General features: G+C 50.0%; 1 protein-coding gene and 1 long non-coding RNA gene across 13 annotated transcripts in view; one reads left to right on the top strand and one right to left on the bottom strand.

Moving 5' to 3' along the window:
- Positions 1 to 5,163: 5,163 nt before the first annotated feature.
- LOC141744548 (uncharacterized) lies at positions 5,164 to 10,319 on the bottom strand. The gene is made up of 3 exons (XR_012587493.1): positions 10,186 to 10,319; positions 7,687 to 7,818; positions 5,164 to 6,511 (listed from the first exon to the last, which is right to left on the bottom strand). It is a non-coding gene; the product is annotated as an uncharacterized LOC141744548 (long non-coding RNA).
- The window catches only part of FGFR2 (fibroblast growth factor receptor 2), an 87,603-nt gene continuing 80,381 nt past the window's right edge, over positions 10,072 to 17,293 (top strand). For 3 of the 12 annotated variants that reach the window (XM_074590757.1, XM_074590754.1, XM_074590751.1), the window contains exons 1-2: positions 13,390 to 13,405; positions 15,665 to 15,918. In XM_074590757.1, coding sequence (XP_074446858.1) covers positions 15,744 to 15,918 — 175 coding nt within the window. In that variant the 5' untranslated portion in view covers positions 13,390 to 13,405; positions 15,665 to 15,743. Of the gene's footprint in view, positions 10,578 to 13,389; positions 13,406 to 15,661; positions 15,919 to 17,293 lie in introns of those variants that run through there. The other 9 variants (XM_074590758.1, XM_074590755.1, XM_074590752.1 and 6 more) reach the window with 7 other exon arrangements.

The following is a 17,293-nucleotide window of genomic DNA, read 5'->3' as shown; positions in this document are numbered from 1 at the left end:
TGATTTAAGGCTGTTCTCGTTACATTCTTGGAACTACTGAGGTTATCTTGTAATCCATCTGAATTGCAGCTTGCGGCGTTTTCAGCTAATTTTCAATTGCGCGGCATTTAACTATTCTTTACCTCCTCCTGCCTCCCCCTATATGTGGAAAAAACATACATGAGGTTTTGGAACCCCTAACCTATGGCCTCTGAAGCGTCTCTGCCGTAGAAAAGGGAGACAGAGCGTTCCTCGAGAAGGGAAATTTGGGGGGCTGATGAGACTTTTGACTCTGCTGGAAAGCGACAGTTTTACAGTGCTGGGTTTTGGCTGGAGGAGGGTCCAGCCGAGCAGCACTCCTTCTGTTTATTTTCTGAATGTTTTGAGTGAATGCACATCTCTGTAGATGTTTAGAGAGGGGCAGCGCTGGAGATGAGGTTTATTTATTCGCAAGATACGTATCACGCAAACAGCTGTGAACTGCTTCTCCTCACTGCTCTGTTGATGCAATTCAGCTCCCACCCCAGCGGACCACCCGATCCGGCAGCGAGAGGCAGCGCAGCCTCCATGGGAGCGGAGGTCACAGAATCACCGAATAGTCGGGGTTGGAAGGGACCTCTGGAGATCATCTAGTCCAGCCTCCTGCCAGGGCAGGGTCACCCAGAGCAGGTGGCACAGGAACACGTCCAGGCGGGTTTGGAATGTCTCCAGAGATGGAGACTCCACCACCTCTCTGCGCAGCCTGTGCCAGGGCTCTTGCCACCCTCAAAGTAAAGAAGTTCCTTCTCATGTTTAGGTGAAACTTCCCATGGTCAAGTTTGTGCCTGTTACCTCTTGTCCTGTCACTGGGCACCACCGGGAAGAGCCTGGCCCCATCATGCCCAGGTTGGCATTGCCTGGAGGCTGCTGCCTCTTCTCCAGCATACTGGTGTCATACTGGTGGGCTCACCAGCTCCTGGAGCTGGAGCTCTGTGCAGCAGGCTGAAAAGTGGAGGAAAGGCTGGACATGAGATGGCAATGTGTGTTTGCAGCCTAGAAGGCCAACTGCATCCTGGGCTGTATCCCCAGCAGCGTGGCCAGCAGGGCCAGGGAGGTGGTTCTGCCCCTCTGCTCCCCTCTGGGGACACCCCCCTGCAGTGCTGCCTCCGGCTCTGGGGCACCAACAGCAGAAGGATGTGGACCTGTTGGAGCAGGTCCAGAGGAGGCCATGAAGATGATCTGAGGGCTGGAGCCCCTCTGCTGTGAGGACAGGGGTTGTTCAGCCTGGAGAAGAAAAGGCTCCAGGGAGACCTTATTGCGGCCTTCTGGTACCTAAAGGGTGCTTGTAAGAAAGAGGGGACAGACTTTCTAATACAGCCTGTTGAGACAGGAAAAGGGGTAATGGTTTTAAACTAAAAGAGGGCAGAATTAGACTAGATATAAGGAAGAAATTTTTTATGCTGAGGGTGGCAAAACCCTGGCCCAGGTTGCCCAGAGGGGTGGGAGATGCCCCATCCCTGGAAACATTCCAGGTCAAGTTGGACGGGGCTCTGAGCAACCTGATCTAGTTGAAGATGTCCCTGCCTACTGCAGGGGGGGTTGACTAGATGGGCTTTAAAGGTCCCTTCCAACCCAAACCATTCTATAATTTTATGTTTCTAACATGGACACAGGGATTTTTGGAAGAGTTTTTTTTTCCTCTGGTGAAGTTAATTTCCTTCTCCCACCATTCTCCCTATTAAGAGAAGAGCTCCAAATGGCTGTCAGATTTGTCAGATTTTTAGATGCAAGGCACGAGGAGGAATATTCTCCTGGGCCCATTTGGGGATCTTCTCAGCATCCAAGAAAAGGAAGCCTCAGTGCTAAGCCCTGGATGTGACATATCCAAGGACCAGACAGATTTTCCTGGAGGACAAAGCAACTAGATGTCTCTAACCGGACGGAATCACAGTATGGTTTTTCCTCTGGGATCTTTTGCAAATCATTTCCTGAGGAAGGTGGGGTTAACCCCGTGATTTTTCACATCCCTTTGGAGAACGCCCCGGTCTGCTCCTTACACCCAAACCACCAGGAACCCAGGTGTCTCGGGCAGGCCGGGGATATGTGCAGAGAAATCCTGTATTTCCACATCGTGTCCTGGCTTCATGACAATTTTATGGGAGCCACCATATGAGCGCCTTCCTTCCCTCCTTCAGCTGCTTTTCCCTTTCTCCCCTTCTTCTGCCTTTCCCCAAACCAGGGGACCCCCTGACCCCTGGACTCCCCACCACGCAGGAGACCGAGCTGCCAAGCTATCGTTTGGGGTCACCCCTGCCTGCTTGTTTGTGGAGACGGGGTTAAACAGTGTGTTATTTCTTATCTGTAAATAATGTTTTTCCTGTTGAGCACAATTACAAATGCAGCTCCTTTGCTTTTAGCTCAATTTTTCACCGCTTGCTTCGCCACCCCCCCCCCCCAACTCCCTCCTGGTTGTGCGCTGGAGATCACAGTAGTTTCTGTTTAAAATGTTTCAGCTTCTCTGTTTTCCAGAATTTAATTGGGAGCCTGTTGCTACACGCTGAGCAGGGTGGGACTGACGACTCCTTTTTTTTTCCTCCCCCCCCTCAGAAAGTAGATTGCTGAATGTAAGGCTTCAGGGAATAAAATTTACGGCAGAGAAATTGCTTTGTATGTTTTTACCGTAGAGCTACCTCACTGGCCAACATGGGATTCCACCCTTTGCATGCCGTGAAAGGCTCTTATTAATGCTAACGCTTTCTGTAACCGAGCTTTCAACATTTCTCTAGTTCCTGACTCCTTACTACGCTTTTTTCTAGTCCCCTCTGGTGAAAATGAAACTCGTTGCTTTCAGATTCGTTGCTGAATTGCTCGTATTGGCATGTAATGAGGCTGAATATGCCAGTAGAAATCAGAGCCTTGTGTAAAAAGCTTCTTTTGGGAGATTTATCATCTGTCACTGATCATCACTATGGCCCTTTTCAAAGGACGTGCAATATTTTAGGACCCATCCAGCCTGGGGAGGTGGGGAGAGGAGATGGCTTGTAGGAAGCCATCTCTTGCGAAGGGGACACCCATGGGGACAGGGTCCCGCGGGTCCCCAGCCAGGAGCCGGCGCTGCCCGTCTGCACCCAGGGTGAGGAGCGATAAAAGTTGGACTTGACGATCTTAGAGGACTCTCCCAACCGCAGCTATGGTTCTATGACAGGGGACAGCGTGGCAGGCCACCCCCATCCTCTCGCACACGCGGCTTCCTCGCAGGAAGCATCGTGGGGGATCTGCTGGGATATTTTTCTTTTTTTCGTTTTTTCTTTTTTTTTTTTCTTTTTCCTTGGCCTATGTTTATGCTCTTAGGACCTGATCTTCCCAAACAGCTGAGGGCCGGGGCCAGGAAGCAACTACTCCTTGTTGTGCGCAGCCAGCTGGACGGCAGCGCCGAGCAAGGTCCCCGAGCGCTCCGTGCTCACTCAACACTTCGCGGCCGAGGGGAACGTGTGTGTGCTGCAAGGTGGGATGAGCGGTGTGCCGGCTCACCGGCATCTGGACATCGATATGCGATTTGGGACCCAGCCGTCTCCTTTCCACGGCAGGACACGACGGAGAGTCGGTTCTCCCTGCGGTTTTCTCAGTCCCCAAGCTTTTGTGCAGCTTGCTCTCAGCCTTTGCGCTCACGATTATTTCAGGCTGAATGAACAACAGGTCTAAGACCTTATAAACCTTGTTTATAACATTCCTTTTGCCCCCAAATGCTCGCGTTACCTGCTCATCAAATGCAGGGGGGCCGGATAATCGAGTCCTGGTGGCTCTACGAGGCTCTCCTTGGCAAATTACAGGAGCACTACCTCTAGCTGACATTCACAACCAGCAAAAGCCTGTCTGCGCATCCGCACAGACCCGCTGTATTCCTCCCACTAGAGGACGGTAACTGGTGCGCGCAGCCATCAGCAGCATTTTACAACAGAAGCAAGAATAAAACGGCTCTACCCTTCCTGTAGAAACATGTTCCTTTCTAGTGGTTTTCACATAATGAATCCCAGTGAATATTTAACTAAGTCTCCCCTGTAATCAAGTTTCTGGCCTCCTTACTTGTATCCACAATGTAAAACATTTCCTGATCCATGGCGTTCGGCAGCCCCTGGAGTCTCCGGCAGTATCTGTTTCTCTGCTCCGTTGACATCCGAAAAGATGCACGATTTTTATTCCATTTTTCTCACCTAGCAATCACCAATACAACCTTTGCTATCCTTTAAGAGATGGAAAGGGCCTCAACTTGGCCATCTAAATCAAAAGCAGCCCTGAAATATTGCTGTATATTCATACATGGATGAATATTCATTGCTCTGCGTATGAATATTCAGTAATGCAAGTCTAGGTTTCATGCAAACTGAGCTTCCCTGTAACCCTCCCTTTGAAACACAAAAGAATGAAAGAGAAAAGTGTGTTTCTGGGTCCGTCTGAGCAGGGACAGAGGATGGTTTGGGTCTGTGTGGTGACTTGGGGGGAACCTTTCTATGATAAAACCTAAGACTTATCAAGCATTGGGACAGGCTGCCCAGGGGAGTTGGGGAGTCGCCGGCCCTGGAGGTATTTCAAAGGTGTGTAGATGTGGCACCTGGGGACATGGTTTAGGGGTGGACTTTCAGTGCTAGGCTTACGGTTGGATTCAATGATCTTAAAGGTCTTTTCCAACCTAAATAATTCTAAGATTCTGTGACTTTTGTTTAAGGAACTCCGCATGCCTCTATCAAATAGCAAATCCCTATATGTGTTTGGGCTTTACCTGCCTGACCTTTTTATCCCCTTTTTGGACTGCAGCTTGTGAACGCGGTGACAGAGTTAACAAACAAGGGCTGTTAAACCTCGATGCACCTCTGTTTACTTGGAGGCTTTCTTGGGCAGGTCGCTGGCTTCTCTCCAAGGCAATCCAGTTTCTCAAGTGAAATTGTGGGCACCTTAATCACCTGGCAGAGTGGAGGAGGAGGAGGTCATCTTACAGTGGGGACCGGGGCTGATGAAAGACATGGCTTTCACTGAGAGACACACGCAGGAAGAAGCAAATTCCTGTGAAAACTATGGTAGGAGATGGAGAAGTAAAATTATGTGCAAAGGACGGGGAGAGAAGAAAGGTTATGAACCGCTTGGGGAATGCTGACTTAAAGATGTTTCAGGGTTGAGAAGAACGAGGCAGGGAAACGGTCGGAGGCGTTTAGTGCTTCATTACCCAGGGTTGTGGCAAGTGAAAAAAGACATTTATTTCATTATGTTTTTTTTCAAAAGTGCTACAGAGCGGCTGCGCCTGTTTGTGTCTGCAACTGGGCCTCTGCAAGCGTGAACTGGGGACGCGGAGCTTGGCACCGCGGCGAAGGATGTGGGAAGCAGAAGGGGTCTGCAGGGATTCGGCGGTGTGGGGCAGCTGAGTCGCAGCGCCCTGCCCAGAAAGAACACTGGGGGGCCCTGCCATACAGCTTTCTGCCCCTTCCAGGGTTTCAACTGTACCGTGAACCCCGGTGTAAGCTCCGAGGTTGTGCCTGGAAGCCCGAGCACGCTTGCTGAACCCTGTGGTGTCACCAGAGAAAAATCCCATCTGATGTAACGTTGCATGGGGAGCTGCCACAACCACCAGTTGGTCTAGTGAGACAGCAGAGCTTCAGCAAAAGAAACCAGCGTGTATTGATCAACTGGAAACAGAAATGAGAAGCGCGCGGGCCAACAAGCCAAATATATCCAAGATCTGTAACAGAAAGACAAATTGTCTTTGCAGCCTTTGTCTTCTCATTTTTATAAGTCTGGCTCTGTCTTGCTGTGCCCTGCTCAGCGCTGAAAAGGGGTTTATTCACATGGTTTCTCTGGGGCCTGCGTTAGGGGAGCTCGCTGTTAGCAGATAGTCTCCAATGGATGCTGCTTTCCACTCCTTTAGAAAAGACACTGCTCCCCAAGAGCCAGAGGTGCTCTACCAAGACAGCGTGTGACAAATTCTTTATGAGAGAATACATAATAAATTGGGGATTTTCTTTTATTTTGATTATTTAGTATTCAATATTTGCATTATGGAAGTGCCTGGAGGTTCCAGCTGAGATCAGTGTCCTATTGTTCTAAGCCACGCATAAAAACACGGTCAGAGATGAGGAGCTTACCATCTAAACAGATGAGTTGGATAAAGGGTGGGAGACAGGAAGCGTCTATTATTCTCATTTCATAGCTGGGGAGCTTGGACACAGCCAAATTGAGTGCCTTTCCCAGCACCGTGTAGGAAAGGCGATGTAGGAGGGCAGAAAGCATCAAGTATCCCGGTGTAATACCCCGCTCATAACACACCACATTTCCTGTTTAAATACCTCCTGCAACAGCGTAATCGTAACAACAAATATCTTTTCCTTAAGACGGAGAAAATGAGAGGAGCACCCGAAAGGTTACATGGCTACAAGGCATAACAGTCCGGGGGGAGCGCTGATACTCCAAACGCCGTTCCAAGGCGTTGACGCGCTAGTAGTGAAAATCATCTCTTTTTCTCCAACCGCTTGGCCTCACTGCCTGAAGAAGCGTCTCCTAGAAGATTCTGCTGTGCATAACGCAGAGAGAGATAAAAACACGATAGGCAAAAGTCATTAGTTCGCCACATTCTGTAGCTTAACCAAAATGTGGGTTTTTTTGCCGATAAAAACCCAGTAAAACTATCCCTTTATGGGCTGGGAACTGCACCCTGCCCCCTTCCTGTATACATTTTGCTGCGAAAGACCTTGGTAGCCCATCTGCTTCACGCTTTTATGGGTAATTATTGGATCCACTGGCATTAAAATAAAGAAATTCTTATCTCAGTTTTTCAGTTTAGCAGCATCTTGAAGTAATACATGGAGAGGACTAGTCATGGAAGTCTCTCAGTGGCAGTTTATACCTTAGAAAGGGTTCGCTTTTATAGGAATATGAAGTGACTTTCCCCTAAGACGCTGACAAATATACAGAGCAACTTTGCCTATTGTTGAAAAGAAAAAGATTTTCAGAAGTGGGTTCTTATGATTTGTTTCTTTGGCACCCTAAAAAAAAAAAAAAGTTCAAAGCCGCCAGGAAAGGGAGCCATAAATACTTTGGAAACCAGGTAAACATTTTAGCTGCCAGAGCTTGGGTTTAGGCACTTAGCTTTAGAAGAACTTTTGAAAAAAAATAAATCTTGGACAAGTATTTAATTGTATCAAGTGTGGTCAAGCAAAAATTTTGGACAGGACAGCTGGAATAACAGGGAAGAAATGTTGCTTCCCATTGTTTTTGTGGAGAAGCTAAACCCGGTGTAGTGATGTGCGTGGCGAATTAGGGTCTAGAGGATCTCTCCCCATAGTTCTCTAAAACTTGGATGTGTGGGTTTTCTTTTTTTCTTTTACGTCTTTTTCGTTTTGTGCATTACATTCCTCTTTTCATCAGGTAGAAAGGTGCCACGTTAGCAGGTCCAGCACCTGGAGAATAGGGTATTATTGGAGAATTTGCTTGGCTGAGGCACCCGTGGCCTCCCTCGCCATCTGCCTGCAACGTGGCAGGGGCTGGGGCTGGCTCCTCGCTGGGCTCCCGTGGAGGAGCCGGGTTCCGCGGGGCCCTGACTGCACTCCTGTCGCCAGCACTAGAAAGAAATGTCAGAGGCTCTGTAAGGATTAGAACTGAGGAGGGCTCAGAGGCTCCGTGTTACGTTTTTTTTCTAAGGTGACTTTTCCCACATTACTCGGAGGGACTGGTTGCCCGTCTCACCTCTCCTCCGCGTAGACACAAGCTCTCGGTCTCCTGCTTAACCTTCTACCTTCATCCCTAAAAGCCCTTGAGCTGGGCTCTTGAGCATCCAGGCCAGGAGCAACCTAAAGTCAGGCACATCTTCCTCTTCCCCTGCCAGGTAAAAGAGATGCCAGGTGGAAATTAATTAATCTCTTCCCCTCTTTTGGCTGAGCCCAGCTGTGCCTTCCCTGCAGCTGGAGCCCCTGGCTTCCACCCTGCCCCTGTCGAACATTAACCGTATCCCTGCCTGCGTGCGGAGAAGGGGACCAGGGTCCAGCTGACAGCGGTGACAAAGAGCTGGCAGGGCTGAAAGATTCAATTTAACTTTCTTTCTCCTCCTCCTCCTCCCCCCCCGCCCCCCCCCTCCGGCTCCCGTATGGGAGGGGGGACAGCGCTGTTCCTGCTTTTGAAACTTGCGGTGCAAAGGAGCATTGGTGTCCTCATTTTCCTTCCTCCCTATTGATGTATCATTGCCAGGATGAAAAAGGACGTCTCAAGAGCTTTTGAAAAAATGGGTGACTACTCAAGACATTTTATAAAGGAGGAAGAATGGGAGAGAAAATAGGACTCGGTAGGGGGTAGAAGGAGCCTGAATGCGTGCCTTGTCTGTCTATTCTTTCGCTTGAAACCTGGAGCTGTTGTTCCTATTTCAGTTCAAACTGTCACCTTTAGTTCATGATGGCTTTACTGCCCTTGCTCCTGAACCTCAACAGATTGGGGCTTATTTACCTATTCACACTCCGCTGTGGAACCTCATTAATAGGCTTATTAGCCACACCATTCACGTGCAGGAGGGCTCACAGAAAGGATCCCAGCCACTTTGAGAGGAGGAGGAAAAAACTGTAAAGAGATTATGCTCTCATTCAGCAGCCTAACTGCTATGAAAGGCTCCCTGGGCCCACTGAGATCTCTTGAAGCCTAAATATGATGACAGAATTGATCCCCCCCCTCCTCCATCCCCTCCCTTTTAATTCCAAACATGCTTCTGCTTTTCTCAGATTGAGGAGTTGGGCTGTTGTGGGCCACTTTAGGAGAATGTGGCTCGTTTAAGAGAAAAGGCTGCTATTGATAGACTGCTATCTTTTCATCCCCCAAAAGAATAAATTCTGACAAGTGGTTCCAGACATTGGAAATAGGTGTTCTGATTTGTCATTTTTAGTGGAATGCTTCCTTTTCTTTCAGAGTATGCAAAGATATGGATGAATGGGGAAAGGTATTGCAGCTTCCTGTGTCGGACAATAATTTATGTGAGAATGCGTTAACAATGTTTTCAATGGGCGATGGACATGCCCGGAGCTGGGAAAATTGGATCTTGACTGTGACATCTCAGCTTCTCAATTAGAACATTCAGATGTCTGTTGCTTTAGGAACAACAACAACAACAATAATAACAAAATTAAACCTGTGTTTCTAATCAATTACAAATTTGCCTGCCGGCCCTCATAAAGCCTGCATTACTGCTGGTGATGGTGGAAAAGTGCTTTCTGGGAGGTAAGTGCATGTTCTACAAAAAACTTGTTTTCAAGTTTTCTCTGCCTGAAAGTATGGAAATAGTTACACTATGCCATGCAGCCGCAGTCCTTGAAAATCCCCTTGATCAATATTGCACACAACATATAAAACGTACAGTAGGGCTCTGCTTCAATAAAGTAACGTTAAATTGATCAACGCTGATTTAATTTGAGGCAACCACCACTTATTGATTGTGCTGTCAAGCAGATTCTACAAAGCAAGCATTACACGGGCTCTTCATTAGCAACCTTTTAGTTAGTGGTATCTAAAGCATATGTTTTATTAAGCGAGTATCAGGTTAAGTTATACTGAATTTTGAACGCCAATATTATGCAGTTTTAAATCTGTGTGTCCAGGCAAAAGATGTTTGTGACAACATTTGCACAACTGTTTGACAGCTTTCCCTCTTCGGGCGCCGCACACGGAGTCATTAAAGATGCACCGTCAGGCAAATTCAGGGGGCGGTTGAAATCAGGCTTTGCGCTGAAAAGCTCCAAAACCACGGGTGAGTTTTTTGAGGGGGTGCCATCCACTCCCCCTCTCTAGCTGGAACAAGCCATGAATTCTGAGCCAAAAATAAAACTTTTGGAGAGTTTTTTTGGGGTTTTTTTGTCCGGGGAAAGCTGTTGAGCTGGTACCGTTTGTGAGGGGTGGGATGCCGCCCCGCCATCGCCCCGCTGGAACCGCCGAGGGTGGGGGGCGCTGAGCCGGCAGCGGGGCCGGGGGTGTCCGGGGGTCCTCGCACCGCACCGCGGCGGGCCGGGCCGTGCGGGGGAAGGGTCTCCCCGCCGCCGCCGCGATTGGCAGAGCCGAGCAGCGCCGTCCAGGAAACGGCTCGGGTTGCAGCGGGGGGAGTGACCAGGGGAGGGAGGAAGGGAGCCGGAGAAGTGCGCCGGGAGAGGGAGAAGGAAAGGAGTTGCGGGGGGGGAAGGAAAAAAAAAAAAAGCCCCAAACCCACCCACCTACCGGAGGGGGGCTGTCGGCTCGACAAAGCTCGGGGAGGGCGGCTGGATGGAGCGGAGCAGGACCCGCGGCGATGCCCGGGCGGGGGAGGAGGCTGCTGGCGCCGGGCACGGCGGGCTCGCCCCTCTGAGGCGGTAGCGGCTGCAGCCCAGCCCGGGGACGGGACGGGACGGGACCGCCGGGCCGGCTCCTCGCCTCGCCGCTCCTCGCCTTCCTTCCCCTCCTGCCGCCTTCCCGCGGGGGATGCGCCCCGCTGCGCCGCTGCGGGATTGCGCGCCCGCCCCGCCGGGGCCGCCCGCGCAGTGACCGCGGCCGCCGGGGAGTTTTCGCCGCGACTCAGCCCCGCCTGTGGCCGGGGGGGAGCGGAGCCCGACCGCCCAGCTTCCTCGCCGCAGGTAATGGCACCCGGAGGGGGGGGAACGGGCCGGAGGGAAGGTGCAGCCCCCTGAAAAAAAAAAGCGGGGAGGTGGCGGAGGGCTGGGGGTTCTGCGGCTCCGCTCCAGCTGCCGGCGGGGGGGCCTCGCACCTGGGGCACCCCCCCTCCGGGGCGAGCTGTGGCCGGTGCGGGGCCGGGGCACCCCCCTCTCCGGGGCGAGCTGTGGCCGGTGCGGGGCCGGGGCACCCCCCTCTCCGGGGCGAGCTGTGGCCGGTGCTGGGCTCGGTCTCCCCTCCGGTGCGGGATGCGGTGCGGGGCTCGGGCACCCCTACCCCGGTGCGGGATGCGGTGCGGGGCTCGGGCACCCCTACCCCGGTGCGGGATGCGGTGCGGGGCTCGGGCACCCCTACCCCGGTGCGGGATGCGGTGCGGGGCTCGGGCACCCCTACCCCGGTGCGGGATGCGGTGCGGGGCTCGGGCACCCCTACCCCGGTGCGGGATGCGGTGCGGGGCTCGGGCACCCCTACCCCGGTGCGGGATGCGGTGCGGGGCTCGGGCACCCCTACCCCGGTGCGGGATGCGGTGCGGGGCTCGGGCACCCCTACCCCGGTGCGGGATGCGGTGCGGGGCTCGGGCACCCCTACCCCGGTGCGGGATGCGGTGCGGGGCTCGGGCACCCCTACCCCGGTGCGGGATGCGGTGCGGGGCTCGGGCACCCCTACCCCGGTGCGGGATGCGGTGCGGGGCTCGGGCACCCCTACCCCGGTGCGGGATGCGGTGCGGGGCTCGGGCACCCCTACCCCGGTGCGGGATGCGGTGCGGGGCTCGGGCACCCCTACCCCGGTGCGGGATGCGGTGCGGGGCTCGGGCACCCCTACCCCGGTGCGGGGTGCGGGGCTCGGTCTGCCCTCCTGGTGCGGGGCTCGGGCACCCACTCCGGGGCGAGACGCGGTGCGGGGCTCCGTTCCCCCGCTGCCGGCTCCCCCCGGTGTCTCTGTCACTCGCTCCGCGGTGCGGGAAAGGGGAGGAATCCCGAGAAACGCGGTTGCCCGCTGGGTCGGTGCCGGCCCCCCCTCTCCCGGCAGCGGGATGCAGGGCTGTCGCTGGGGACGGTGTCCAGCGGTGACAGCGGGGGACGAGGAGGGGAGGCTGAGCCTCCGGGGAGCGCCGTCCCCCCGGTGCGGGGGCCGGCACCGCCTGGACGGGCCGCCCGGGGAGCGGGAGGTCCCTGCCCGCCGCGGGGCCGGGGGAGCCGGGCTGCCCCCGCCTGAGATGGGGGAGGAACCGAAAAATCCTCAATGAAATATATATATATATTTAAATGCTAAACGGCCCGTTCAAACAGGGACCCATTATGCGTTTGGTGTGAAACGCTATCAACATTTAAAACTTCATTGTCTCCTTTGTACCAAATCCCTGTAAATCTTCCACTAGCCTTTACTCATTTTCATCTGAAAAGCCTGTTTGGGCTGAATAGACAGCAATCAGCAGCCTCTGGACTTCTCTCTCTCTCTGGAATGTCAATTAAAATGCAGATTTTTTTTTTTTCTTTTCTTTTTTTTTTTTTTTTTTTTTTTTCCCTCCCCCCTGATCTCTTAGTGGCAAAAGACTTGAGAAAGACAGGATGGTCCTGGAAAGCAAATGAAAGAAGTTCAAACAATGCAAAAGTACTGAAGCTGCCAGCCGGTTCCCATTAGTCCTCCAGAATTAATGTTTAATAGCTGTGATGCTCAGATTTGCTTGGAGATTGAACTATGATGAAGAGTCTTGTTAGATATGTGTGTGTGTGTGTATATTTATAGAGGCATATATATTTGTGTGTGTGTATATGTATATAAATATGTGTGTATATAAAGCTGTAAGCTTTAAAGCTTCACGTACCTGGATTTTTCTGATGAAGCTACCGGGCTTTTAGGATGCTTGAGATTTCCCTGTGGAGGGAAGATCCATATTTCATTCAGTTTTTTTGCTATTCCCTGCCTAATGGAGAAAGATGCTGAAAGTCGTGCAATGAGCAATGTATTGATTTGGTTAACATACTCTACAAATTGTCCTCTCCCTGGGGAGTGATAAACATCTTATAAACAACAATGGAAGTAGATTAAAAAGAACACTGAGCATTGAATTTAATTAATGCCACTGCTGAACAAGTACTACTTGTTTGTGTGTGTGAGTGCGCTTAAACTGAAGTACAGCTTGGAGGAATTTGGTTAGGCTCCCAAACCAGTCTGCTTTCCCATGCTTGTCAGTTTGGCAAAGAAATTTGGGCAGGTATGTGACGAGGTGAAAATTGACTTGATGAGCGAGTGGCAAGGAGAGCCATCAATCATTGGAGGCTGACAACTCCTCCCCAAAGTGTAGGCTGAGAAGAGAGACAGAGTTCCCTTTCAAGGGGAAAAATAAACACTACGTGTGGCTTTCACTGAGGCTGAGACTCCAGGAGGGATTATGGTATTGTAGTCAGGAAGCCAGAATTGTGGAGGCCAAAAAGCATGCTGGGGCTGTGTTCCAAACATTGAGATAGAGGTACATAATTATCCAGCGCAGGAGGTCTTTCCAGAGACTCGTCCCCCAGCAACTGTGGCGATTAAACTATGAAAAGAATTTGGTTTCGTTTCATCTTCCTCGGTCTCCGCTTCTTTTGGGAAAGGGCAGTCCTCGAAGCCTGGTCGCTGTCATGGTGGTAAAAGGTGGTTTGGCTCCATGGATGGGTCCGGAGCTCTGATTTTTGCTTTGCCACCCCTTTGTGAGCCGCGGTTTTGAATTTTTTTCTGCCGCCCTGTGGATGAAGAGCCCCTGCTTTCTGCTGGCAGATGTTCAGGTGCAGAGGCTGGCAAAAATCTTCAGGTGAGAAGAATCGTGGTCAGGTTGCCTTGTGCTGTGCTTAGGATGAGGGTGGGAACCACAAATGTGCTTTCAGTGGCATTTAACATAGCCTGAAAATCTGAAACAGCTGAAATCTAAGTGGAATTAATGCTGTTTTAAAAAAGTCTGGAATATACGCTAGCCTTCTGGTATGTCTTCTTTTTGCAAAATTATGATTAAACTTTGCAAAGTCGCAAAATTGTGATAAACTGAAAATCGGGCTTTACAGGGTGATTCATGGAAATTAAATTAGCGTTACATCCAGTCTGTTAATTAGCGTTTCTACCTGCTTTGCAGCTGGGTAAACTGAGCTGCAGAGCTGTGGCTGTCGGCTGACCTGGGCGGTGGAGTCCAGGAGGGCTCGCTCTGGTCTTCCATGAAACGCAGACCGGTCCCGGAGACAGAGCTCCCTTCAGGTCTGCACCTGCTTGTTTAGAGAAGTGCTGGGCAAGCCCTTCGCAAGTGTTTTTGCAGTTGGTCTGGTGGTGTTTTCACTGGAGATTTAATAGTAGTCGCTCGCCTGTGCTCCGGGATGCTCAGGCTATTCCTACATCCCTATGGGAGGGACAGGGCTTTGAGCTGATAGCAGCTGAGCAAAGCTTGCCCTGGACTATCAGGGATTTGCCTGAAATACTGGGTGTTCATTATTTTCCCCAAGTGCTGTCTTTATGTTGTCTAAAACCTGTTTCTGCTGACTTCAGAAGTTATCGTATATAGTACCCGAGATAAAAGATGCCTCTGTCCTTAGCACTGGGAACTGGGTTTGTACGTGCAGGGAGCAAAAGGCTAATAAAACCTGAGTGAGCTTTTTAATGCTTGGCTTTATAAAGGGAGAATATTTGTCCGTGTTTCTGTGTACTGAGGTACCACATCCAAATGACAGGGAGTTTTGAGAAGTTTGCCTTTATGGCTACATTCCTCCCTGCTCCCCCCCCCCCCCTTTTTTTGTTTTGTTTATTTGTTTGCTTTTAAAGTGTGAGGGCAGGAGGAAAAAATAGGTTTTATGTTATTTTTCCCTTCCAGACGAGCGCTCTCTAAGCTTTAGTTGGGTTTCATCACATCTAAGATGAATCATTGGCCAGATTGGAACAAGTGCTGCAGTTAGTTGTTTTACCCATTTGCTGAGGTTTACCATCTTTTATTTTTGAAGCGGAAAATCGGAGCTAATTTTCTGGTTGAGCCGTTAAATCACCTTGTGGGGATGCTCTTCTGACCCTCACCTGGCATCTCGGTGTGGTGGCAACAGGCTCCCGTGAAGGGAGTGCCCGTTACTTTGGTACCGCGTCTCTGCTCTCGCCCATCAGCCGTGCCTGGATTACCAGTTAACTCCAGCCACTTAAAGTAGTTCTGCTGTGAATAAAATAGACTCCCCCCGCCATCTGAAAAGTATATATCAATAAGCATCGTTGAGAGAGAGAGAAGAGAAACGTGTGTGCACGCAGATTAGCATATACGAATGGAAAACGATGCTGGGGACGTCTCCTGTGAAATTGCAGTCTGTGCCAGACTTTATGCAGGTTTTAATTGCCTGTAATGCAGCGTAGCTAACGAGTATCCCTGCAAAGACTGGCGCCTTTCACCTGTACAGGACTCTCGGGCTTTAATAGGACACTGAGCTGAGTCAGAAGAAGGGACATCCACAGGGGGGCTGGAAGTCCTGAGGTGAAATAAAAGTTTTACAGGTTATCCAAGTCTAAAGGGTATTTTTCAGCTGTTTTTGTGGTTTTTGTTTTTTTTTTTTGTTTTTTTTTTTTTCTTGTGGAAAATTCTTGCAAATTCAGCTGGCTGCAGAGCTGCCTAGGTGAAGGGATGAAAAACAAGGCAAACTTACATAAACCTTCAAACAATAACAAGAATATAATTTGTATAATTGTGGTAATTTTGTAGCATTACAGGTTATGTGCCTGCACATGTGCGCCCCTCTCATTTTTTTAAAAAACTGTATATTTTTCTGTCAGTAAAATAGCTCTCTAAATATGTGCTGAGAAGTGATTTTGTGAAAACAAGGAGGACTTGGTTACGCCTCAGGTGATGATGGAAACTGCTAACAGAAAATGAAAAGTCACTCACTTTTCACATATTCTTGAAGCTGGAAAACTATTTTTCCCATCCTCCTCCCCCTCTCACCTCGGCTGCGTTCAGGGCTTTCTGAAGCTTTTTGGTTTTGTTTTTTTTTTTTTTTTGTTCGTGTTTTAAGATGTTTTCGCTGATGGTGTTAAATCTCTCTCCTCCCCACAGCAGCAGCCGTCGTTCCAAGGGAGGAGGTATTACCCTGGCCGAAGGCACCGCTTTCTCTCCATGCTTCTCTAGAGGTGTTCAGATGGGATTAAAGTCCACATGGAGATATGGAAATGGACCAGGAATTTACTCTAAAAAGATGGTCGGCTGGGATTCGGGTTGCCTTATTGGCCTGGTGGTGGTCACCATGGCTGGACTTTCCCTGGCTCGGCCTTCGTTTAATTTAGTCGTTGAAGACGCCACGCTGGAGCCTGAAGGTAAATCACTCTAGAATCCTTAAATCCATAAAAGAAGTTAATTTTGAATGCCTGAACATCTGAAATAGCAGTCAATGTCTTTATGTGCTGTGGTAAATCTAAGGCGAGTAACAGATTAGCCCTCAAGAGTTACGTTTTTTGACTTTTCCTGCTCGCGCACAGGCTGTGTTCATGCGAGCGTGCGTTTGTTTAATCTTGTGCAAGCAAGTGGTGTCAGTGATTTCACTTGGGACTGTCATCATGTCGTGTAATCAAAGAGTGCGGCTGAAAGTTTTCAGGAATGGATATTGAAGGAAAGCAGCCTGGTGCCACGTACGTACGCGTTGCCTGTTGCCATCTCATGGAACGACGCGGCTGCCCGGCTGCCTGTCTCTGCCCTTGTCCTAACCTCAGATGTTCAGGGAAAAAGAAATCCCAATAGTTTTCAGTCGCGTGGCCTGAATGTTTAGTTTTCCCCGGCGCCCTGCAAAAAACGGTGTTGCAGCTTTATTGGTGTTTGTGCTTGGAATAAATGTCCCTATTGCTGTTAATATATCAAACCAGTCGGTACCCCGTGTCTGGATTGCAAGTTCTGGAAGTGTAGATGTTGAGACCTGAACAGCATGGATTGCAGCGTACTGCTGTGAAAGCAAAGCTTAATTGAGCCCTTCACACTGGAAGAGGTGTTTTGATTAAAATCTCCTATATATGTATATATATTTATATACCCGTTGGTATGTTCTTCCAGGTATATCCATTCCTCAAGCTTTGCAAAGTGGTTTTCTTCTCTCAAGAGCTAAGGAGGGGATGCTTTTTCTATTGTCGTGAGCTGTTCGTGCTTAAGAATGATTTTACTGGGTTGTGTAGGATCTTTCCTGCTCTCTGAGCACCTTAGGGGGAAAGCGAGGCTTCCTTCGTATGGTTTTATCTGTCCTTTGGAGGAACGATTAAATTTCTAATAACTCAACTGTCAAACCCATATAATGGTCCGTAGAGCATTTCCTATCCGGCAAGCTTTGCTGGAGAGAATTGGGCCTTCACACATTCTAAATCCTCATGTCCACGGATACAGCTTTGTTTTTATTTAATACATTTTCATGCAAAACTTATTTGTTTCTATCCACTGCCTCTAAAAATAGACGTCACCAGCTAACACATTTTTAGAATCCGTTCCAAGTACATTTTTATTGATGGCAGGGGATGAACTATTTAGAGACGATGAGTCCTCCTCCCTAGCAAGCATTCCTGAAAAAAATTATAGCAATATTGTCATCTGTCAGCCATAGAGATTGTTGATAGCAAAGATTTTTGTTGCTTTTTCTTTTGAAGGTAACTTGAGAATTGAAAAAAAAGCCAATTCTCATCACCACTTACTATATGATTTGTTAATAGCACA

This window comes from Larus michahellis, chromosome 6 (assembly GCF_964199755.1).
Source record: "Larus michahellis chromosome 6, bLarMic1.1, whole genome shotgun sequence".
NCBI lineage: Eukaryota > Metazoa > Chordata > Aves > Charadriiformes > Laridae > Larus > Larus michahellis.
Note: the sequence above shows the minus strand (reverse complement) of the source record. Positions and strands in the feature narration are given on the sequence as shown.